At 52.9% G+C, this 22848-nt stretch overlaps 1 protein-coding gene and 1 long non-coding RNA gene across 5 annotated transcripts in view; one reads left to right on the top strand and one right to left on the bottom strand.

Moving 5' to 3' along the window:
• Sufu (SUFU negative regulator of hedgehog signaling) overlaps positions 1–22848 on the top strand; it is a 108869-nt gene that overhangs the window by 80448 nt on the left and 5573 nt on the right. For 2 of the 4 annotated variants that reach the window (XM_052761982.1, XM_052761980.1), the window contains exons 9-12: positions 163–297; positions 1933–2071; positions 11020–11088; positions 13594–16779. In XM_052761982.1, the coding sequence (XP_052617942.1) occupies positions 163–297; positions 1933–2071; positions 11020–11088; positions 13594–13683 (433 nt within the window). In that variant the 3' untranslated portion in view covers positions 13684–16779. Of the gene's footprint in view, positions 1–162; positions 298–1932; positions 2072–11019; positions 11089–13593; positions 16780–17657; positions 20049–22848 lie in introns of those variants that run through there. The other 2 variants (XR_008223086.1, XM_052761981.1) reach the window with 2 other exon arrangements.
• On the bottom strand, positions 5942–13587 carry LOC128125041 (uncharacterized). The gene is made up of 2 exons (XR_008223087.1): positions 11899–13587; positions 5942–8353 (listed from the first exon to the last, which is right to left on the bottom strand). It is a non-coding gene; the product is annotated as an uncharacterized LOC128125041 (long non-coding RNA).

Raw genomic sequence — 22848 nt, 5'->3', positions numbered from 1 at the left:
CTGCCGGGAGGCATAGGCAGCCAGTGAGAAGTGCTTGACGCACGCTGACCCTTGGCTAGTGCATGGTGAAGGGTGCTGTTACCCTAGTTAACAGGCACCGTAGTTGCTAACCAGGAACTCGGCCAGGAAGTCCCATTTGCTCTCCCCGTGCTTGTTCGACAGGAGCCGCAAAGACAGCTTGGAAAGTGACAGCTCCACGGCCATTGTCCCCCACGAGCTGATCCGCACTCGGCAACTTGAGAGTGTACATCTGAAATTTAACCAGGAGTCGGGGGCCCTCATTCCTCTCTGCCTAAGGTGAGCTGAAACAGTCCATTCCACAGTACCCTGCAGGCCTCAGAGCCTCCACAGTCTGCCTTCCCCCGACACAGGCTGGCCTTGAACTCACAGAGATCCTCTGCCTCTGAGAGCTGGGGTAGAAGGTTTGTGCCCCACACCTGGCTTTCTTATTCTCTGGTTCTCTGAGAAGTTTCAGAGTCAGACTCCATGGGGAGTAGATGCTGAGAACACTCTTTTGTCCAGAAATGTCCTTCAGCTGTGCCCCCCATTTGAGAAGTCGAGTAACCAAGAGAGTCTAGGATGGCCCCTGCCATCCCATAAACAGGTCACAGGAGTGGGAGGGTTCTGACAGGTTGGGCTCTTCCTCCTTTTGCTTGATGCTTTTCCTATGCAAGCCACTCAGTTCTTTAGAAAGCCCAGTGACCAGCCCAGCAGCCTCATTGAGTGACTGAGAGCCCAGCTGTGTCTCTTCTGCTGTGAGAGCCAGAATGCAGCTGTTCAGAACACTGCACTAGGCTGGATCTCTTGCGGCTGGCTTCCTCCAAACCCTTTTGAGTTCCATCCTCACTTGCTAGCACAGGAGGCAGCAAGAATCCCCATAAACTGGAGGGGACAATGACAAGGAGGAAGGAATTGCATGGTTTGAACCCTGCCCATGGTTCCAAGAGCCAGGAGAAGTGGGGGAGGAGTTACAATTTGAGCCAGCCTTAGCCAACTGCCCTGAGCAGCAGGGCAGAGGTATCGAGTGGTCTGAGTGAGGGGAACCTCCCAGGGCCAGCGCCAGACTCCGCTGTATCCTCCTAGCAGCTGCTTGGGCACAGCTTGGCCGTTTAGCCTGGGGAAGGGTTAATCTGAAGCAGCCGAGATGCAATGAACCGGTTTTGCCTCCTTCACCACTTGGCATCCCTGCCCATTGGGTGCCACGGCCTGCCCTTCCTCCAAGTATATTTCCAGACTGGGGATTATGGCGACTTCGTGCAGTGACCCTGCTTGGCTTCAGACTTTTGTTTTTGTGTCTTTATTTTTTTTTTTTTTTTTTTTTTTTTGGTTTTTCGAGACAGGGTTTCTCTGTGTAGCTTTGCGCCTTTCCTGGAACTCGCTTTGGAGACCAGGCTGGCCTCGAACTCACAGAGATCCGCCTGGCTCTGCCTCCCGAGTGCTGGGATTAAAGGCGTGCGCCACCACCGCCCGGCTGTTTTTGTGTCTTTAAAGACTGTCTCAGAGCCTCTAGGATACCTGCTTACGTGTTACAGGAAAGCCCAGGAACAAATGGAAGGTCCTGCGTGGGCACAGAAGTTCCCTACTGGGAGGCAGGAGTCCTTCTTCACTCCGCACATGATGTTGGCACCCTCTTAACTTCTCTCTTTGGCCTCAGTGTTCTCACCTGCCCTGAGGCCCGTTGAGCTCTGATCTAGAGTGTCCACTGGCTAGGCACACTTGGAAGGATGCCTTCAGAGAGCTGGTGGTGCCTGTCACTAATGTGCTACAGTGAACATGTTTGGTTAAAAGTCCCGTTAGAGGGCAGCTGGGCCCTCAGGAGGGCACCGGCCAGGCACTCTGCCTCAGGGAACGTCGCTCTGTAGCCCTAGCACCTTGGCTCGGAATTGTGTTTCTAGGCCCAGATCCCCACTGTGTCCATGTTCCCATCCCCAGGGGCAGACTCCTACATGGCCGGCACTTCACCTACAAGAGTATCACAGGTGACATGGCCATCACCTTTGTGTCCACGGGAGTGGAAGGCGCCTTTGCCACTGAGGAGCACCCTTACGCAGCTCATGGACCCTGGTTACAGGTGAGAAGCATCCTTTTCTCCTTCCTTTTTCTGTCCGCTCTTCCCTCGCTGCCAGCCCTCCCTCCCAGGGCAGTGCCCTAGGGCACCCATCCTGAGCTGGGAGCTGCCCTGGGATTCAGAGCCTGAGCTCTGGGTGTGGTTATGGAGAATGGGTGCTGCTGCTGTCCTCACAGCTCCAGGGGCACCTCTTGACCGAACTCCTTCCCGTTCCCCGAAACGAGGTGCTCTCCTGGCCACTGCCGGAACCACTAACGACAGTGGACATCCAGGTGTGAGGAATAGAAAACTTCCCATACCCCAGGAAATCAAGATACAGGACATGGAGGGTGAAGCAACGTGGGGATAGCCTCCAGTGACTAGACGGAATTCTCACCAGAATTCACAGGAAGTGAACTCTGTGGCCAGGCTGGGCAGGCCACAGTGGCTACCCCACATCAGCTGCTCCCTTTTGTCCTGATGGAAACCGTTGAGCAGAACCTGGCGACTGTCCAGAGCATTCTGTTAGTGTGCTCCCTGTGTGGAGTGAGGGTCAGAGCTGATGTCACAGTGCTTGGGGCTAAGAGCCATTAGCTCTTCCCAGTGACCACCCTGCCCAGGTCTCCAAAGGTCACTTGCCCGGTCTACCATGCTTCTTTTTTGGCTTTTGACTGTGTTTTGGGGTAGGGGGAAAGCAATTTACTTACCTTTCACAAGAATATCAAGAAAAGGAATCAGGGCCAGGTGTGTTGACACACAGCTTTAATCCCAGCACTTGGGAGGCAGAGGCAGGAGGATCTCTATGAGTTTGAAGCTATCCTGCCCTACATAGAGTTCCTGGCCAGCTAGGGCTACAAAGTGAGACCCTGTCTGAAAAAGAAAAAAAGAAAGAAAGGGAATTGGGGCTTCAGAAAGAGGATCTGCCCTCCATCCAAAAGGTACCCACGCTTTGTTTGTGGTGAGTTAGAGAAACCACGGGAGTCAGAGTAAAAAGGAAGGAACCACACCAGCTTTGTGGGTAGCCCGGTCTGGGGGCCGCACTCCTCTTAGTACGGTATGTTTTCCTCCGCCCGCATGTGTCTGCTCGCAGCTGATGCCCTCCCCCTACTCCCCACCAAAGTCCTAACCCTTAATTAAAACAAACAGCAAACAAAGGATACCAACTGCTCTTCTCCCGCTAAGCCCAGAGGTAGAAATGGAAGCTAGTGCTTTAGGGATATTGTGTCCCATAAATTATCTTGCCTTTTTCCACTGTTGTTATTACATTGTTTCATAACAAAATTACTTTGAACCATAAAGTTATAAATACATTTTAAAAGTCCCACTTGGTAACATTAGATTTCTGTCTGTGCGGTGTTGGTAGTTACTGTAGCAAAAGCTCAAAGTGTAACATTTGAAATGAGCCCAGCACAAGAAGAAACAGCTTCTGGTACCCCCACTCCCAGTCCTAGCCATGTCCCAGACTGCCACCCCTGTCTCTACTGACAACCAGAGTCACAGGTCTCTTCCCCTGGACAGAACTAGTATGGAGGTGGGAGATGGGGACCCCCGAAGGTCACTCCAGCCACAGAGAGTTCCCAGATCATCATTCCAGTGAATGATTTAATGCCAGCAGGTCTTAGCAGAAGTGTCCTGGTAGTTCGTGAGTGTGTGTCTGCAGTTGAAGCACATTTGGAGGGAATTAGGAACTGGGGTCTCCCTAGACTAAAGAAGAGTGTCTGCCCTTGTATTCTGTCATCCTTTGGAGAACATCTTCCCGGCCCAAGGGCTGGGGTGGTCAGCATCTCTAGTTTTCAGCCTGCTCAGGAACCTGGGCCCCCAGAAGACTCAGCAGATGTCTGGCAGCCCCTCAGTCTTCTGGAAGGAAGCCTCCTGCACCCCACCCAGTTCCCAAGTTCTTAATCCCCTGGCTGCTGGTGTCCCCACTCTTGGAACTCCCACCCCAGACACATGCTGGCAGCCCCTCAGTGAGTTTGGGCATTCGGCACCGCTGCCTCCCAGCACTTGGGTCCCCCTCCTGTGGGCTGTTGCCCGGGGAACCTGGGAGCGGTGGGAACGAGTTGCTGGCCTCGGCATGTTTCAATCAAGTCGCTGTGCTGGGAGCTGCTTAATCAAAGGACTGTTATGGGCTCATTAGTGTGGTCCACCACGGGCCGCCCCTCAGGAGAGCTCTGGGAAGGCTGATTCAGGTCCCGCCCTCCAGGCACGCACCCTTGATCACCAAGAGGTTTCTCAGGCTCTTTGCAAGGAGCCCTGGGAAACTCTCCATCTGACCTGCCCCAGCCAGCCGGGTTCTCAGCAGTGAAGCCAACACCCACAACAGCTTTCCTCCCGTCCTGAGAGCAGTCAGCATTTCCTGCTTCTGACTGCTAGCCTGACTTTCTCGTTAGGGTCTTGCCTCTGTGGTCACAGGCAGCTCCCCAGCTTGTGGGAACCGGGCTTGTAATGACTTGTGGGCCTCTAGGTTGCCTCTCAAGGGCCAGCTGTCTCCCCAGGAGTCTGTGGAACCTGAGGTTCCACTCAAAGTCACAGATCAAGCCCCACTTTGCCAAGAAGGGGCCCAGGCCTGTTTGGAGGGAGAACTCAACATCCACAGAGCTGCTTCTCCTCTTTACGGGCTTCTGTCACTCACAGGGTCTGGGGCGTCTCCTTGAGCCTTTTGTGCCCAGGCGTATTGATGGCAGAGGGGCAGGGGCAGGGGATGTGGAGGCCTAGACTTCTGTCCTTTGGCTGCTGCTTGAACTGCCCCTATGAATCACCGCTGAAGAGGGAGCGGCGGGGAGACTGTCCTGCATCAGCCTCAGCAGCCTTCAACGCGTTCACTCCCAGCCCTGGCACCTTGCTCTGGCTGCCAGCCCAGGCCTGTTATCTCTTAGGGAAAGGCAAGGCAAGGCATCCATTCTCCCTGTGCTGGGAAAGGAGGACTGAAAGGGAAAGGGAGGCTAGAGAGCCAGAGCCCTTTTTCAGAGCTGGCGGGATGGCCTCAGACAAGCTTCCATACCCACCTCATCCTGGGCTGCCACCTGGTCCCCCACTTTCTACCACCTCAGGGAGACCCGGGCCTGGGAAGTCAGGACCCAGGGCCTGAAGAAGAAGGCAGGTGTAGTTGGAAACTGACACATTAGGAGTTGCTACAGAGGCAGAAGTTGGCTCGGGCCATACTCATCTGTCCTGCTTCATGTCACCCTCAAGATCATAGAGCCTGGAAGCCAAGTCCAGAGCTTCATGAGAAGGTCTGCAGACCCCGGAACAGGCCTGCCAGCGGCCTCTCGTGCCCCTCGCCTCCCCTCACTAGGGGCTGTAACATGCTTCTCCCTTGGCCTGCTGACCTTGAGCTGCCAGTCTTCGGAGCAGAGCCCCGCCCAGAGCTGAGTCAGTTCCCTCAGCGGTCCCTAGCCAGGGCAATGGGAAGGAGGGAAGCTTCAGTCCCAGAGGTCACAGAGAGGGCAGATCACCAAACACGAGATTATTTTTTTTTAGGCCCTGCAGTGCTTTCTCAGCTGTGTGGTGTCCGACGGCTCACCCAGGTGGCGCCCTTAGTCCCAGCCACTCCCCAGCAGCCCAATGGGAGGTCTCTGGCTTGGGAGAAGACACCTCACAGCTGTTCCCAGTGGGGTCTGATATTCCCAGCTAGGCTGGGAAACCACTGCTAAACTCTACCCAGCCCAGGAACAGGCTCCTCATATTCCTTCAGCCAAGGTCCTGTGTTTCCTTCTGTCCCGATGCACCCTTTTGGATGCTGTGTAGAAGGCAACCTGGGAGTCCCAAGCCCAGCCCTGGAGCACCCTTTCTGATGCCTAGCATTTCTCCCAATGGTGGGCCTGGCTGTACCTGCCTCCTTTGGAGACTTTGGCTTGGGTTGTCTCAAGACCTCATTGTCCAGTCCTCTGCCTGTTAAGGTTTAAAGCAAACTGTAATTCCCTGCTGTGTCAACAGCAGGAATCTGATCCTGCTTCTGGCCACCAAAGCCAACTGCTCACCACCCACCCAGAGCAGGAAATGAGTGAGTGCCCCACTGCTCACCGGCCCTCCCAGCGTGGATGGCAGTGTCTGCAGTGTTTTCTGGCCTTTGTCTGCCTGAGGTGGGGAAAGGGGGACAGCAGACAGCAGCTCCTGCTAGCCCCTTCCTCGCTGCCACCGTGGGTGCCAGAGCTGTTCCTTGGCAGGCCCTGCCTCTGTAAAGAGCACACTTCCTTCCTGGAGAAAAGGAAAGGGAGGGGAAGAAAGCCAAACTTGCTGGGAAGCAGAACAACGTGTCAACACAAGGAACAAACAAGGCCCAAGACAAAGTGTGGATTGTCGTTGTGCCGAGGGGACGGGATGGCATTGTCAGCCACTCAGAAATCCGTTGACCACAGACCTAGGCCTGAGTGCCAGATTGTAGCTGTCTAGCCCCTGCCTGCCTAGCTGGGCCTGCCCAGGGCAGGCACCGACACAGGATCACTTTTCAGGTTCCTTTCTGGAACTTGCTGGAGCCTCGAGAGTTGAGAGGTTGTTGACAATCCTTTCTTATCATCACCAAGCCGGGTTGTCCGACTGTACTGCACATGGCCTGTGATGTGAACCCACTGGAGTGAGCTATGAGCCGGGCCTGGATTTCAAACCCTCTCTCCAACTGATGGTGCCCTGACAGTCAGTCAGATCAAGGCGGAGCTGCAGCCACTGAGGACTGAGCACCTATGCTCAGTCCTCCTCCTCTGGACCTCTTTCCTGACGCTTCCTCCCGCTATGATCTCTTGGGGTGTTGTGAAAACTCAGATGTTTTGCATTGCCTTGGGTATATAGTTCTAGAGAATGTGTGGCCTGGCATCACCACATTCTCTGTGAGAGCCCTCCAGGGGATGTGTTACTCAGATTGGTCCAGGGGCCCTTGCTCTCCTTAGAGGGTCTTTTCCCTCCAAGGACTTTGTGCATAATCCTTGGGTTTTGTCCCAGTTCTTCATGCGTGCAAGTGGAACAGAGTGTGGTGATCGTTGTAATGATGTCATTATTTCTGCCACTCTTTCCAGGGCTAGCGGAGCTGTTACAATGTGTGGACTCAGAGTGAGGTGTGCTGTCCCACGCCTTTAATCCCAATGCTCAGGAGGCAGAGGCAGGAGGGTCTCTGTGAGTTTGAGACTAGCCTGGCTTACATAGGGAGTTCCAAGACAGCCAGGACTAAATAGAGAGACCCTATCCCCCCCCAAAAAATAACTAAATAGAGTATGGACTCAGACCAGCAAGATGGCTCGGTGGTACATAGCGGACTTTCCTTCCCAGCAGGCTTTTCTGGTTTATTTGTGGTTAGCAGCTGTGGGTTTGTGATACTCGGGTTCCAGCCCTGTAGCGCAAATTCGGACTGGTCTTAATAAAAACCCGAGTCAGATATTATAGGGGTAAATGCTGAAAGATCAGAGAATCTAGAGAGACTTCTTACCTCTACAGAATCCTCAGGTCCGAAAAAGGAGGCCGAGCTCCTGTCCCCTCCCACCTTTTATTACTGTCTCTACCTCTCTAGTGCTGGGTGGGATTAAAGGTGTGAGCCTCCACCACCTGGCTGTTCCTCTTTTAGACTGGATCAATCTTGTGTAGCCCGGGGTGGCCTTGAACTCCTGATCTTCCTGTTTCCTCCTCCCAAGTGCTGGGAGTAAAGGTCTGTGCCGCTGCCACCACTGCCTGGCCTCTATGGTTATCTAGTGGCTTAGCTCCGCCCTCTGATCTCCAGGCAAGCTGTATTTGTTAGATCAGAAACAAAATCTCACCTCACAGCCCTGTTGAAATGAGAACATATATATTCCTGGCTAAGGTTGAGGGTGCTGTTCTTCCAGGCCATTGGTAAAAGCTACCATTACCTCCCCCACCCCCATCAAAAGTCAGCCTTGATCTGTCTCCAAACAGGAAAAGAGCGTGCTCAGTTACCCAGGTAGGCACTGCTCTGAAGCCAAGAAGACCGTCTTCTTCTCAGGACCCAGTCATCTATCTGCACATGAGAACTAGAGCCCCTCCCCTGCCAGTCCATTAAAGGCTTCAATGAGGAGACACAGGGCCGCCCTTAGCACAGTCTGCAGATGAGGCAGGTACCACTCCTGTGCTTGGTCATTTTCACTGTCCTGTTCTTACTGTGGCAGAGGCTGGCCAGTCGCTCCAAGGGGACAGGTGAGCTTCAGGAGCTCCAAGTCGTAGACCTGCACAGGCTTTTCCCACAGTGGCGTCACAGCAGCGAGTCTGTTCCCAGGCAGAGCTCCGGGAGCTCCCAGGAGCTCTCCATCATAGCTGCCTATCTCCTGTGTCCTGTGATAAGATCTGTTAACATTCTCAGCTCCAGCTCTGAAATATAGGGAGAACAGGGCATGTTTGTTCAGTCCAAGCTTCTAAGGTTTAACTCCCAAAGGAAATTAAATCAGGTGCCTGGAGCTATGACAGTCTGTCGTGTTTCTTTGCTGAGAATGTCACCCTTAATATCATGTGGATCTCATGTATAATTTTTCCCCTTTAATTCTTTTAAAACAATGTGGTTTCCAGTAGAAACCAGCAAATCATCAAAAGTGAAAATGAAGAAACAGCTAGGATTTGTCTTCGTTTGGGGGTCTTGTCATCCCCTCCCCCAACTGAGTACAAAATTAAGTCCACACACAGATGGTGCCACACTCGGTGGCAGCTCTGCTGAAAGCCTCCATAACTCACCAATTCCAGACCTTTGACAGAGGCACTGGCTTAGCACTGGACTGTTGGTGGCCTCACCTTTCCTGTTGTTGAAAAACACCCTAGGGAGTCTCCCTGGGTGGCCACCGTCCTTGGAAGCCCTCCCCCAGCCCATTTTACCCCAGTGCCACAGTTCCAGACCTGTTTACGCTTCTGGATTATTTGTGGGTTAGAAATGAACCCAGCCTGGCCGGGACTGGAGTCATATATATATATATATATATATGTGTGTGTGTGTGTGTAACATAACTGGGTTTGAGGTGTGCTTGTGTTTGTGCTAGCATTTGCAGAGATGGCAACAAGCCCCGGAAATGCCGAGAATATGAATGTGACTTTGTATTACTCAAGCAGACCTGGTGATAACCAGTGGAGAAACTTGGCTTGGGGGAGGGGACCCATGGGATAAGAGGAGGAGGAGGAGGACGACGCAGGCTCCAGGAAGGAAGGCCAGGTGTGACTGGATGTGGCTGAGGACCAGAAAGTGCCAGACAGACTGGAAAGAGCCAGCCAACCTCCTCTGGGGAGCTTGGAGGAGGAAAAGGAATAAGTACCTTGGGTGGACACTCCCCTGGATACTGTTTGTGCGCTCTCTCTCTCTCTCACTCTCTCTCTCTCTCTCTCTCTCTCTCTCTCTCTCTCTCTCTCTCTCTCTCCCCCCCCCCTCCTCTGTCCTTCTGTCTCTCTCCCTCATTCCTGGTCAGAGCTGTTTGCTCCTGTTGTGGGAGGGCGGGTCCTGTTTCTCTAGGGAGCTGCTAGTTGGGTGGGAAATAGGCTTGCTCGTCGGAGAAGAATGAATATTTGAGTCAGTGTCCTCCACCTAAGAGTCTAAGGCATCAGGTTTTTGGGCCAAGACATGACGTATGGTCTTGCTTTAGCCCCACAGGGCAAGTGCCTCAGTTTCCCCATCTGGAAGGAGACTGAAGGAGATAAGGTGTGAACAGTCAGCATAGTTCTGGAATGCCAGAGCTTTTCCTCCTCACCTGTCACCCTGTGCATCAACTTCTTGCCTCCCATTCTCTCTTTGGCCCCCTGCTGCTCCCTTCCTTGGCCACTTCTCTATGTCACAGTCCGGAAACTCCTGCCCTTACAGGATGATCCGCTCCCAAGGGAAACTTGATGGGTATTTCCTCAAGTTTGGGATTCCCAGCCTCCTGAAAGGGAGGTTTCCCTTCATTTGCCTTTGCATCCTTTTCTCCCTCTGGGCACTGTGCAGGGTCTGCCCCAGAGGTGGAGAGACCCTATGGACAAGGGCATGGAGGGTGGAGTAGAAAGGGTCAGAATCTGCAAGAAGAGCATGCAGGAGCTCAGCCTGGGCCAGCAGAGCTGCCTGAGGGAGCCATCAGTTGAAAAAGTGGCCCATCAGCTTGACAGAGCTCTGAGCAGCTGTGGACGCTCCCATTGGCTGAGAAAACTTGCTTAGGACATAAGGATAGTGGTTATTGCAGGCAAATAGTGGCACTAGACGGTCTTGGACATCACAGTTTGTGGTCACAGGCATCAGAATAAAGCAGTAGGGTGGGGACGTGAGAGACACCCAGAGAAGAAGTGTCTCAGAAGTCTAGAAGAGCGTAGCTGCTGACTGGGGCCTGCAGGGACATCCCTGAGACAGGACCCTGTAGCTGCAGAGGGAGGGTCTAAGTCCCACCCGCTCTGTGAAGAGCCGGGCAGGCTCTCATTCTGCAGCTCAGATTTTTTCCTGGTTTTTACCTGCTCTCCCATCCTCCCAGTGGTAGAGGTGGAACCCAGGACTTTGCACGCATTATTAGGCTGTGTTCCACCACTAGGCCACATCTACATCCCAGACAGGGCTTGGATTCCAAAGTCAAACAGATTCCTTTTGTCCTACATGGTTGGGCGAAGTGGGTGGGAGCATATGAGCCTGATCAGGCAAGGACCTTGGCCATGGCTCTCCCATGGCCTTCGGCTTTCCTGTCCCCTCTGTTGCCCTGCAACGTCCAGGGGGCCGAACAGCCCAAAGAAGTGGGTTTCCGCTGCCTCCCAGCTCCCTTCTGAGGCCAGCACTGCCCACCTTCCAGATGATATGCCTTTCTCCACTGCCCCACCCCACCTCTCCGCCCTTCTCTAGCCAATATTACAAGCAGGTGGGGGCGGGAGGGAGGTTGGGAGGGTGTGCAATTTTTTCCGGAAGCCTCAAGTACTTCCCTCTGTTCCTAGACCCAGTCAATGGGTCGTCCTTCCTCCATAGCTAAAGAAACATCCCTAGCTTGGCAGTTGGCAAAAGGGCTGTGTGTTTTTTCAAATGACAACCTGCCTTTTGCCTTCTTTCCCAGATTCTGTTGACGGAAGAGTTTGTAGAGAAAATGTTGGAAGACTTGGAAGATCTGACTTCTCCAGAGGAAGTAAGCCTATTTGGTTTCTCACTCAGAGAGGGGTCCTGGGCTCCAGAACATGGACCTGTGTGCATGTGTGTGTACCTGTGTGTGGTGTGTGCCTATGCACGTGCTCACACTTCTGTGGGCTGTTTTCTGAAGGACAGGGATCATATGGAGAGCGGCTCCTGAGAAGGTTAAATGACTTGATTTTTCTTCTGTTTCCGTAACCCACCCCTGCCCCGCCCCCACCCTGGTGAGGACAGTAACCCACCCCTGCCCCGCCCCCACCCTGGTGAGGACAGTAACCCACCCCTGCCTGCCCCCACCCTGGTGAGGACAGTAACCCACCCCTGCCCTCCCCCACCCTGGTGAGGACAGTAACCCACCCCTGCCCACCCCCACCCTGGTGAGGACAGTAGCCCACCCCTGCCCGCCCCCACCCTGGTGAGGACACCCAGCAAACTGTCCGAATTGCCAGCTTTTGAGAACCTCATTGAAGAAGCAGCCAGGGCCTTCAGGCTAGAGTTCTCCCCAGCCCCTGCTGTTCCCTGGCAGGTTCTGAACAGAAAGCCCCTGTCTGCTGCCAGAGAACATTCCACTGGGGACTTCTAGCGGGCAGAGGGGACTCCTGCTCTTGCCTTGGGCCACCCAAGAGCCACACTCCCTTCCTTCTCCAGCTGTAGCTTGCCTCCTCTTGGCTAGCTCAGAGCCTGAGGGACTGGAAGGCCAGGTGGGGTTATGCCGCCCCTTGGCTCTTTTTCCGGGGTACAGGAATGGAGCCCATAATCCCTTTTGTTTTTCTTCCTTATTCTGGCCTCCTGGTTTGAGGGGACTTACCTCATCCTGGAAAGTCCCCTCTCCTCCTCCTGCCTCCTACTAAGCAGCACCCAGGCAGCAGACAGGCAAGCCTTCCTGGCCCCAGTGCTCCATGGGGTAGTGGAACATTAGCAAGCTTCCCAGGCCTCTGGAGGACCTTCTGGCCCTCCCCCAGCTGCCTGTGGCAGAGCCCGACCGTTCCCTCCCTTTGTCCTAATGTGCTTGAGGCAAAGAGAGCTCTCTTACCTCCCAGGGGCCGCTCTCCCAGGGCCACACAGGCCTCAGACTCAGGGTAGATAGGACTCCTCAGAGCTGGTCACCCGACTGGAACCATGTCTTCCTCCCCCACTGCAGGGATCCAGCTTGATCAATTAATTCATGTACATATTCCAAGGTTATCAAGCATCCACTCTGTGGCAACCAGTCCCCCCACAAGTCACTTCCTCAAAGGCCTAGCTCCCCCATTCAGTCAGGCCAAAGCCAGCTAGCTGCCCAGAAGGGCTTCCGGAGAGGCCTTGTCACACTGCAGTGGCATTATGCCAAGCTGCTGCTTTGAGCTTGGGTGCGTTGTTGGCGGGAGGGGAGTCCAGGCAAGAGAGACAGGAGCCGAGGGGAGCTTTGGAAAGTAGGTCACTAAAAATGACTTCTTCTCTTCCCGCCCTCCTGCCCATAGGCTGTCCCCATACCCTGCCCAGTCTCCACTTTGTCCTGGGTCTCCAGTCCTCCATGAGAGGGAGGGCAGAGGGAGCCACCAGGAAGTGTCCGTTTGTCTACCCTCAGCCCAGCCCCAGGCAGGCTGGGACATGATTCTGCCCTCCTCTCCCTGGCCCTGAGTTGCAGCCTAGCCCTGAGGCAGTGGGAGTTATGAGGGCCCCTGCACTAACCCAAGTCAGTGAGAATGTATTGAGCTCCAGCTGTGTGCTAAGCTACATGAAGGTTCTAGAGCCCAAAAGGAATAAGAAGTTAGTTTCTCCCCTCTCCCAAACAGAAGGCCCCAGGTAAGTGAAGAAATTAACTGCCAAGCTGTCATAGATTTCTGATTTGGAAGACCTCGGCTGTCATGTGGGATCACTGAGCAAAGCACCCTGCGAAGCAGGGGGAAGAGGGCGGTGGAGAGCGAAGGATTTCTCCTTCCGAGAATGTACACAAACCACCTTCTTCCTACTACAGGTTAAGTCCCAGCAGGGTCACATTTGGGGCCGACTACAGACTCCGTCCTTGTTGACTCTTTGACAGAGCTGTGGAGGACAGGTTCTAGAATCCTCCCCACACTAACCTCAGAGAGAGCCCGTGACAAGGACAGGCATCTTCTTGTAATATCTGCTCCCTGCTGGGTCCCTATCCTCCAGCCCCAGGGCCTCAGGGAGCAGATTCCTCACATGCTTGTGGCTGGAGGCAGAACCAAGGAAAAGAGCAGGAGGGAGGTCGAAGAACTAGAAAAACACGCCTCCTCCAGTCTGATGGGCTACTGGCAGTGTGGGAAGAAAGGGGCACCCGGACCAGCCGAATGCACTCACGTTCATGTACACACACACACACACACACACACACACACACCTGGGTCTAGCATTGGAGGTCTCCAGTAGCCTGTCTTGTCCCCAGCATCCTAGGGACAGGTCTGGGCGGTGTCCTGCCTCTCTCTGGGTACCACTGTCTTAGGAGGCAATGGAGTCTGCTAACCAGAGCATTCAGGCTCTGTGCTTGCTCCCTCCACAGTTTAAACTGCCCAAAGAGTACAGCTGGCCCGAAAAGAAGCTCAAAGTCTCCATCCTCCCCGACGTGGTGTTCGACAGTCCGTTGCACTAGCCTGGGCCTGGCCCTGCAGGGGCCAAGAGGGGCTCAGCGGCTCCCAGTGACTTCAGTGTGACAGCTGTGTAAAGGAGACGCCTCCGAATAAAAGGACAAGTGTGAGGAGGCCCGCAGAATGCTGCACCCGCCACAGGCCCCACCTCACCTCCAGCTCAGGGGCCTTACTCCCAGCTGCCAAGCCCACGTGACTGGGCCTCTGTCCTGCATGCCAGTGAGTGAGTGGGGCTGCACCTGCGAACCTCCCCACCCACCTGCTGCCGCCACAGGCTCAACTGATGTGCTCCGAGGAAGAGACAGCCTTGCCATACCGCCAGGTGTGCCCAGCACACACGCGGATGCACTGCCCAGCTCAACCCCAGCGGGCCTTTGCGCGGTCGGTCAGGCTGCTCCAGCCCGTGGAACGATTGCTCCTGTCACGATTGTTTTTCCTTCCTTAGTTTGTTGTGGAAACCGGATGGTCTTTTTATTGCTCAGCAAAGATGGTCCAGAAGCCATGTCTATAGTGGATTTTTAAACAGGACTTTATTTAGATGAACTTTGTCATTCTCTTAGACAGGGGTCTGGGGGCTCTGCCTCCCCCACACCCTCTGCCCAAGAAGGTGCCTGGTGCTGTCTGTCAGCTCTGAGCCCTGGAGGAGCCTGAGATAGGGAACAGCCTTGGGGCCAGATATGCTGTGGCCTAGAAGGGTGCCACTGCCTTCCAGATGAACTAGGCTTCTACAAGGCTCTGAGGACAGAAGGGACTCGAGGACATGGTGGCCTCAGCTATGTCTTCCAGCCCTTTTCTACCCAACCAGGCCTGCCAAGGAGAGGGTAAAGCCCGCTGCCCCCTCATCCTGCTCCTCAGGGCCTCCAGCTCTTTGATTTCCCCTTTCCCCTGGATTCGCAGCCCCCCGGGCTGTAAGGACTTTAGCTTATTAAAAACGGAAAAGTCAACCTCTCACTGTCCTTTCATGTTAATTCTGCTGACACTGCTCTCTGTGGCCCTCTATCCTTCCCACGTCCATTCTTTACTCACTCTTCATCCTTGCCTTTTCCTTCTGTGGGCCTCATTCTTTTTTTCTTTTTCGAGACAGGGTTTCTCTGTGTAGCTTTGGAGTCTGTCCTGGGACTCGCTCTGTAGACCAGGCTGGCCTCGAACTCACAGAGATCCGCCTGGCTCTGCCTCCTGAGTGTTGGGATTAAAGGCGTGCGCCACCACCGCCCGGCTGTGGGCTCCTTCTCTTATCCCCAGAACTGTAGATCTGCATGCCTTCCAGGAGCCAGCCTGTCTCTGGCCACATTGGAGGGCTGCTTTTGAGGTATCTCCCACTTCCGACCTGGAATTGGCACGCCCCTTTGCTGCACTCCTGCCTTCCTCTCTAGGTCTGATGTTCTTTCTTCATTCTGTAAGTTCATATCTCTCCAAAGGAAAGGTATTTTGTCTGTCAGGGACTTGCAAGAGCTCCACCACTCTGCCTCCACCACCTACGATGGGTACCGCCAGGGTACCACAGGAGGCCAAAGAGCTGCCTGCAGGGCCCTCAAGGAACCTGGCTGGGGGCTCGAGGGAACAAAGGTTAGCTTTTTAAGAAATAACTCAATTTGGCTCCTTCTGCATATCCCAAATCGAAGCAGTTAACTCCAAGGCCAGCACTCTGAGAGGCTGGCTGCAGGCCCCCAGCAGCCAGGATACCAGCCTCTCTGGAGCAGACACCATGCTGCCTGAGACGTTTCCACAAGGGACACTGCCAACACTGCCTTTTTAAAGCTCTTGTCTTCTGAAAGTTTGGGCCAAGAGATGCTCTCAGTTTACCTCCATTCCTTGTCATCTTGACCAGTGTGGTAGTAATTCCCCTCCCCCATTCTCCCTGGAGACCTGCCTAAGGGCCCCTGCTGCATTCTGCCCTACCTCCATTTGCCTGGCTTGGGGGCGAGAATGTGAGCTATGAGCTGCCTTTTGTCCTTAGTATGTGTGACTCCTGGTCAACTGCTGCCCTAGGCCTACAAGGTCTTTGCAGACTGATGGTTGCCACCACCTGCTTGGTGGCCCTATTCTTGGAGAGCAGGGAAATGGCAGGTAAACTCCAAAGAGATGTCAACAGGGCCTGAGGTCTCTCCTGCCTCGATCCTGTCAGGAACCTCAGGAATGTCTAGAATCCTGCTGGGACCAGGACCCAGCATTCCTTAGTGCAGTGGCTCTCAGCCTGGTGTGACCAGACCTCCTTTCCCTTGGGCTCTGGTTTCTTCCAGAGGGATCTCAGGGAACAGGATCGCCCATTGGGCTGCTGCCTGGGAAGAAGGGCCCCTAACATCAATGGAGCAAGACCTACCTTATCATGGCACATGATGGGTGCTCTGTGCGGGGGGCCCTTTCTTTCCCTCCCTGCAGCCCTGTGGGGCTGTTAGCCCATCCTGCGGAGGGGTTCAGGAGTGTACCCCCCTCCCCCTGGTCTTCTGCAGACTTCCTCCAGGCTGTCCCCATCCTTTGACCTTCCAGGTCCTCGGGACCAGAGCTTCCGAAAGGAAGGACCTCTGTCCTCCTGTTAACTAGAGCTCGCCTGGGCCTCCGTGGGCCGTAGAGGGTCGCAATGCGGGCTGCCATGCTGGGGAACAGTGTTCTCCTCTTCCAAGTGTGACATGCTGCAACAGGGCCTGTGGGGGCCTTGGGAGCCCAAAGGGGCCAGGACATCTGCAGTCCAGACCCTAGGTGCTGGGACTGAGTTTTGAGATTGAGTTGAGAGCAGGGAGAGGGCCTGAAGTTTGTGCCCCTATGGGGTGGACCAGCCGATTACTCCCTGAACTGTATTTTTTTAACTGTCTTCCCTTTCTGGCTTCCAGGATCTCGGTGCCAGGTGAGGTGTCTGGGTCCCTGTTACAAGTCAGGAGCCCCATAGGGAGACCCCTTCTTTTGTACAGAGATCTGAATGCTGCGATGAGCAGACTTTTGTACATTTTTATATTAGTTTTTAATGTCAGTGGCGACTCAGTTCCTGGGGCTACAGCTGGCTCAGGACTTTTGTAAGAAATTTTGAGTGACTCACTTAGATTTTGTTCCCACTTGCCCCTCTTCCTCTGTGTGATCTAAGTGCATTAAACATATCTGCAGAAGTGTCTGCTTGTGTGCTTCTTCCTGGCATACTAGAGTGTGTGTGTGTGTGTGTGTGTGTGTGTGTGTGTGTGTGTGTGTGTGTAGTGTGAGATGTGAATGACTTGCTGGTGTGTGTAGTTGTGTGTGTGTTTGTGTATGTGTAGTATGAGATGGGTATGGCTTGCAGGTTTTGTGTGTGTGTGTGTGTGTGTGTGTGTGTGTGTGTGTGTGTGTGTGTGTGATGACATATGGATGACATCAGGATTTAAACCCATGGCCTTGCTGCATGCTAAGCAAATGCTCCACCACTGAGTTCTGTCTCTAGCCCCCATTCGCTTCTTTCTGGATGCCTGAAGTAAAGGAGCGAGATTGGCACCCTGGCAACCACTTAGAAGTGGAATGAGCCTGGGCTACCAAGTGAGATCCAGGAAAGGCACAAAGCTACACAGAAACCCTGTCTCGAAAAAACCAAAAAAAAAAAAAAAAAAAAAAAAAGAAGTGGAATGAGCCCGAGGGGTGATGCTGGAAGTCCATGGGTGCCAAGGGGTGCTAAGATTCACACACACACACACACACACACACACACACACACACACACACACACAGCCTCCCTTTGTAGCTCTTGTTTCCCTTAAGGTCAAGGGGGTTGGGGCTGGAACCTAGTCTGTGGCAGTGGGTGGGTGGGACCTTCTCTCTGCTGTTTCGCTACTTCATTCCTCTTTGGGTTTTCTTGCTGCTGCTGCTGCTGCTGCTGTTTATTGTTTGAGAGAGGGTCTCACTGTATAGCCCAAACTGCCTCAGCCTCCCGAGTGCTGGAATTCAGGGGTGGTGCCCAATCACACGTCTGTCTCTTTATTCCTAGGCTTCCCACTTTATCAGTACACTTTTCCCTTGGTTCCAGAGGTGTCCAAAGCTGAGAAGAGCAGGCCTTCCTTACCTCCGGTTCTGGAGTCTTCTCCTAACAGCTAGTCACTCTCTACCAGGGATCTAAATTCCACCTCCTCTTCAACGGCCTGGGGCTGCACTCAGATGTGGAAAATCTCCAAACCAGATGACACAGGCCAGCTCACCCTTCTAACCAGGTAAAGAGGCAGGGTGGTATGCCATTCTCCCCCAGGGCTGCCTGATGGCATCTGCCTTTTGAGGGCCCCATATCAATAGAGTCCAGTGCTGGAGAAGGAGAGAGCAGCCTAGGCGTGGCAGCGTCAGCATCCACACAGGATTCTGGGAACCCTTGGGACCACCTGAGGCCTTCCACATTCTTCCCCTTTGTGCTAGGCCTACTGTTCTGTCCTAGGAAATGGCAGGGCCAGCCAGGCAGTGGTGACCTACGCCTTTAGTCCCAGCACTGGGGAGGCAGAGGCAGGCGGATCTTTGTGAGACCAGCCTGGTTCCAGGACAGCCTGGGCTACACAGAGAAACACTGTCTCGAAAAAAACAAAAAACAAACAAGAAAAATGGCAGGGCCTTTCTCCTGATCTTCAGAATGGGCTGGTGGCACTCAGGGGACTCCACCAGGACTAGTGACAGTCCTGAGTCTTCACAAGGCAGAGGGAGTGGGTGTTAAGCCCCGTTCCTCTTTTCCTATGACTCTTAGCTATCTGGAGACCTTCCCAGGAAGAAAGTCAATGTCCATCTTTCCCTGTGACCTCTTCTTGAATTCTGGGAATGGCTGGCCCCTGAGCAATGGAGTAGGTCATGCCTGGGCCCTTGGTCCCTCTGGTACCCAGGACAAGAGAACAAGTGGATGGTGTCTGAGGCCCGATTGATAGGCTCAGGGGATTCCAGGCCATGCCTTTCCTCTTAACTCACCCTCCTCACCTAACTGACCTAGAAGGCCCAGGAGTCAGTCACTGAAAGTCTTGCCACAAAGCACAGAGCGGGAAGGTCCCGTGTCAATGTCTCTGGGAGACAGACAGTACCAGGCCAAGGGTGTCTAGAAAGACAGAGACTTTCTGGAGACCCAGTCTCTAGAGCAGAAACCTCATTCTTAAAGACTTAGGAGAGAGCTCAGCATGCTCTTGATGTCTCCTCTAGGAAGACCTGGTTACTGTGGGCATCTTTCTATTCCGCCTCCTCGGCCTTTCAGTGGGAGCTGCTGCTCCAGCACTGTGGGGCTGACAAGACATTTGCCAAACTGGCCCAACCACAAGGGAATGCAAGCTGGAAGTGACTGCCCAGCCTGCCAGGCACTGAGGCAGCTGCAGGCACTGAGAGGGAGGGAGTGGGAGGCTGGGCTGGGGTGAGGGTGTGATTTGCTGAGCAGAATGAAGCAAAGTGATGGGTTCCCAGCCTGCAGAGGCAGGTCAGGATGTGGTCTGGGAGGGGCACCCCCCCCCCCGGGGCGGGGGGGAGCACAGTGGACCTGAGCCAGTCCTTTGCTGACTCAGGAAATCTGGGAGAGGCTAGTGAGAGGTTTCTGTACTTGCTGCCAAGCCTGGTGACCTGAATTAGAGCACCCCAAACCCACATGGTAGGAGAAAACTGACAACCTCATAGTCCTCTAACCCGACATGGGCATCATGGCATGTGTGCATGCGCACACATAAATATTTAGTATTTTTTTTTTTTGGAGGGGAGCTGTTGTGAGACATTTTCTCCATATCGTTTTGACATGTCTCCAACCCCCAGTGTAGGTCAGGTTGATCTCAAACTCAGAGAGATCCACCTGCCTCGACTTCCTGAGCACTGGACTTCAGTGTACCACCATGCCCCGCACACACACAAATATTTAAATCAACGATATATTTTTTTTTATGTCTGGGAGAGTTAAGGGCAGACAGAATGGGGAAGGGCCCCAACTGCTAGTGAATATTCCCAGGGTGATTATAACTGAGCAACATGGGGTGAAGGAAACTTTGAGGGGGTTGTAACTAGGGTAGTAGTCTTTTTGAAGCCAGAAGGTCAAGGACAGTCCCTGTTTTTTGTGGTTTGGCCCACTCCACTCACACCCACCTCAGTCTCGTGAGAAGTCTTAGGGCGTAAGAACTATAAAGCAGGCTGAGAAGATGGCTCAGTGGGTCAGAGCAGTTGCTGTGAAAGCATGAGGACCAAAGTTCAAGTCCCCAGCATGCATGTAAACACCAGCCATGTGTGCCTATAACCTGAGTGTTAAGGAATAGAAATGGGTAGATCCTGGGACCTCACTAGTGTGGCGCATGCCTCTAATCCCAGTGCTTGGGAGGCAGAGGCAGGTGGATCTCTGAGTTTGAGGCCAGCCTGGTCTACAGAGTGAGTTCCAAGACAGCTAGGGCTACACAGAGAAACCCTGTATTGTGGAGAAAAAAAAATATATATATATATATATATATATAGTTATTTATATAGAGAAAATATATATATATTGTTGTTGTTAAAAAACTAACAAACAAACAAACAATAACCCAGCTCATTAGGTAAAGGCATCTGCCACCAAGCCTGACAACCTGAGTCTGATTGCTGGGACGCACATGGTGGACAAAGAAATCCAACCCTGCAAGCTGTCCTCTGGCCTCCACATGCACACTGTGCTATGCATACATGTGTGCAAATTGGCACCTAACTTAGGTCATATATACACTCATACACACATAAAATGAGTAAATAAATATAATATTTAAAATTTTTTATCTTTAGCCAGGCAGTGGTGGCTCACATCTTTAATCCCAGCACTCGGGAGGCAGAGGCAGGTGGATCTCTGTGAGTTCGAGGCCAGCCTGGTCTACAGAGGGAGATCCAGGACAGGCACCAAAACTACACAGAGAAACCCTGTCTGGGGAGGGGGAGTCTTGAACCACCACACCTGGCCCAACTCTGCCATCCTTTAAAAGCATCCAGTCCAGTCTTCAGAAACCATATAAATATATTTGACTTATTTATTTTGCTGTGTATAGGCCTATATTTCTGTATGTGCACCACATATGTGCCTGATGCTCTCAGAGGTCAGAAAAGGACATCGGATTTCCTAGAACTGGAGTTATAGATGGTTATGAGCCACTCCATGGATGCTGAGAAATAAACCTAGGGCTTCAAGGAGAGCAACGGGTGTTCTTAACTGCTGACTCATCTCTTCAGTTTTGTTTTTCAAGACAGGGTTTCTCTGTTTATCCTTGACTGTTTGGAACTTACTCCTCACTCTATAGACCAGGCTGTCCTTGAACTCACAGAGATCTGCCTGCCTCTGCCTCGGGAGAACTGTGATTCAAGGCGTGCACCACCCCACCCCACCCCACTCCACCCCACCCCGGCTCCCAATAATTTTTTTAAGGTAGAGTATATACAGGCCAGCAGTCCTATCACTTGCGGGTGTAAGGAGGACAGTTAAGAGCTTGAGGCCAGCCTGGGCTACATGAGGCCCTGTCTCAAACAAGCAAGCAAACAAGAAAGGAATGTACTTGTTCATGGAGATACTCACTGTGAAGAAATGAGGGAGAGTGAGGGGTGCATTTTATGTAGGTCAGGGAAAGCCCGAGGCATAGGTGGATTTGAATAAAGAAGAAGTGAGCTGCAGAGGCCTCTGGGCAAAGAACACGGGTCAGGCTAGGGAAGAGCAGCTGCAAAGACCGGACTGTGACACGCAGCGTGTTTGAGGAACCTCAGGGAAGCTAGTGGCGAGAGCCGAATGAGCTGCTTGGCCAGTTATGCAGAGGCCAGGTTGTTTGGGGTCTTCTGGACAGCTGTAATTCCCTGGCCTTTTATCTGGGAAGCCACTGGAAGAGTCTAGCGAACATTTATAGCACTTGTTCATCTTATTTTAGTTTTTGTTTTTTGGTTTTTGGAGACAGGATTTCTCTGTGTAGCAGTCCTGGCTGTCCTGGAACTCACTCTGTAGACCAGGCTGGCCTCTTAACTCACAGAGGTCTGTCTGCCTGCCTCTGCCTCCCGAGTGCTGGGATTAAAGGTTTGCGCCACCACTGCCTGGCTATTTTATTTTTTTTTTATAACTTATTTAATTTTATTTTATGTGCATTGGTGTTTTGCCTGCATGTATGTCTGTCTGTGGGATCCCTTGGAACTGGAGTTATAGACAATTGTGAGCTGCCATGTGGGTGCTGGGAATTGAACCCAGTCTTCGGGAAGAGCAGTTAGTGCTCTTAACCACTGAGCCATCTCTCCAGCCCCACTTGTTCATTTTATTTAGAGATAAGGTCTAGCTAATGTAACCTGGACTAGTTTTGACTCAGTTTCCCATTTGCTAGGATTACATGTGGGTGCCACTATTTTTGAGATGTGGTTCATTTTATTTTTGAGAAGCAGTATGTCATGGTTAACATTGTCAACTTGACAGGATCTGGAAACTCCTGGGAGATAAACCTAAGGGCACACCTAGCAGGGGTTATCTAGTTATCTAGACTAGGTTAGCCTCTAGGCATGACAGTCAGGGACATCAAGATGAGATCAGTCGAGAGGGCAAGCCCCTACCCCCACCCCCATGTGCCCAACAGCAAGCAGCTCCATTCCGGTCCTGAGATTGAGAGGGGTTGAGTTGAATGTAGTGTTATCTCCCTCTGCTTCCTGACTGGGTGCAATGTGACCAGCCTCCTCCAGCTCAGGCTACCATGACTTCCTCAGTACACTGGACTGTATCCTGGAACTGTGAGCCAAAATGAACCCTGGCTTCTTTAAGCTGCCCCTGTCGGGGATTTAATGGTCCCAGCAACAAGAATAACGAGGCAGGTTCTGTGTTGCTCAGGCTGATCTCCACATTCTGTGCTCAGATGTTCCTCTTACCTCAACCTCATGAATGGGACCACAAGTATGTGCCACAACACGTGACTGCTGAGTTTTTTGTTTTTCTTAAAGATGTATTTTTGTGTGTATGAGTGTTTTGCCTGCATTGTATGTTGTATGCATGTGCACCACATGCTTGACTGGTGCCCTTGGAATTCAGAAGAAAGTGTTGGATCCCCTGGAACTAGACCTATAGGTGGTTGTGATATCACATGGGTGCCAGGAATCAAACCCAGGTCTTCTGGAAGAACAGCCAGTGCTCTTAACTGCTGAACCATCTGAACCATTTCTCCAGCCCTTTATTTTTACTTTCAATCTATGGGTATGTGTGTGTGTGTGTGTGTGTGTGTGTGTGTGTGTGTGTGTGTGTGTGTGTTGCAGGT

This window comes from Peromyscus californicus, unplaced genomic scaffold (genome assembly GCF_007827085.1).
Source record: "Peromyscus californicus insignis strain IS unplaced genomic scaffold, ASM782708v3 Scaffold_4__1_contigs__length_199733344, whole genome shotgun sequence".
NCBI lineage: Eukaryota > Metazoa > Chordata > Mammalia > Rodentia > Cricetidae > Peromyscus > Peromyscus californicus.
Note: the sequence above shows the minus strand (reverse complement) of the source record. Positions and strands in the feature narration are given on the sequence as shown.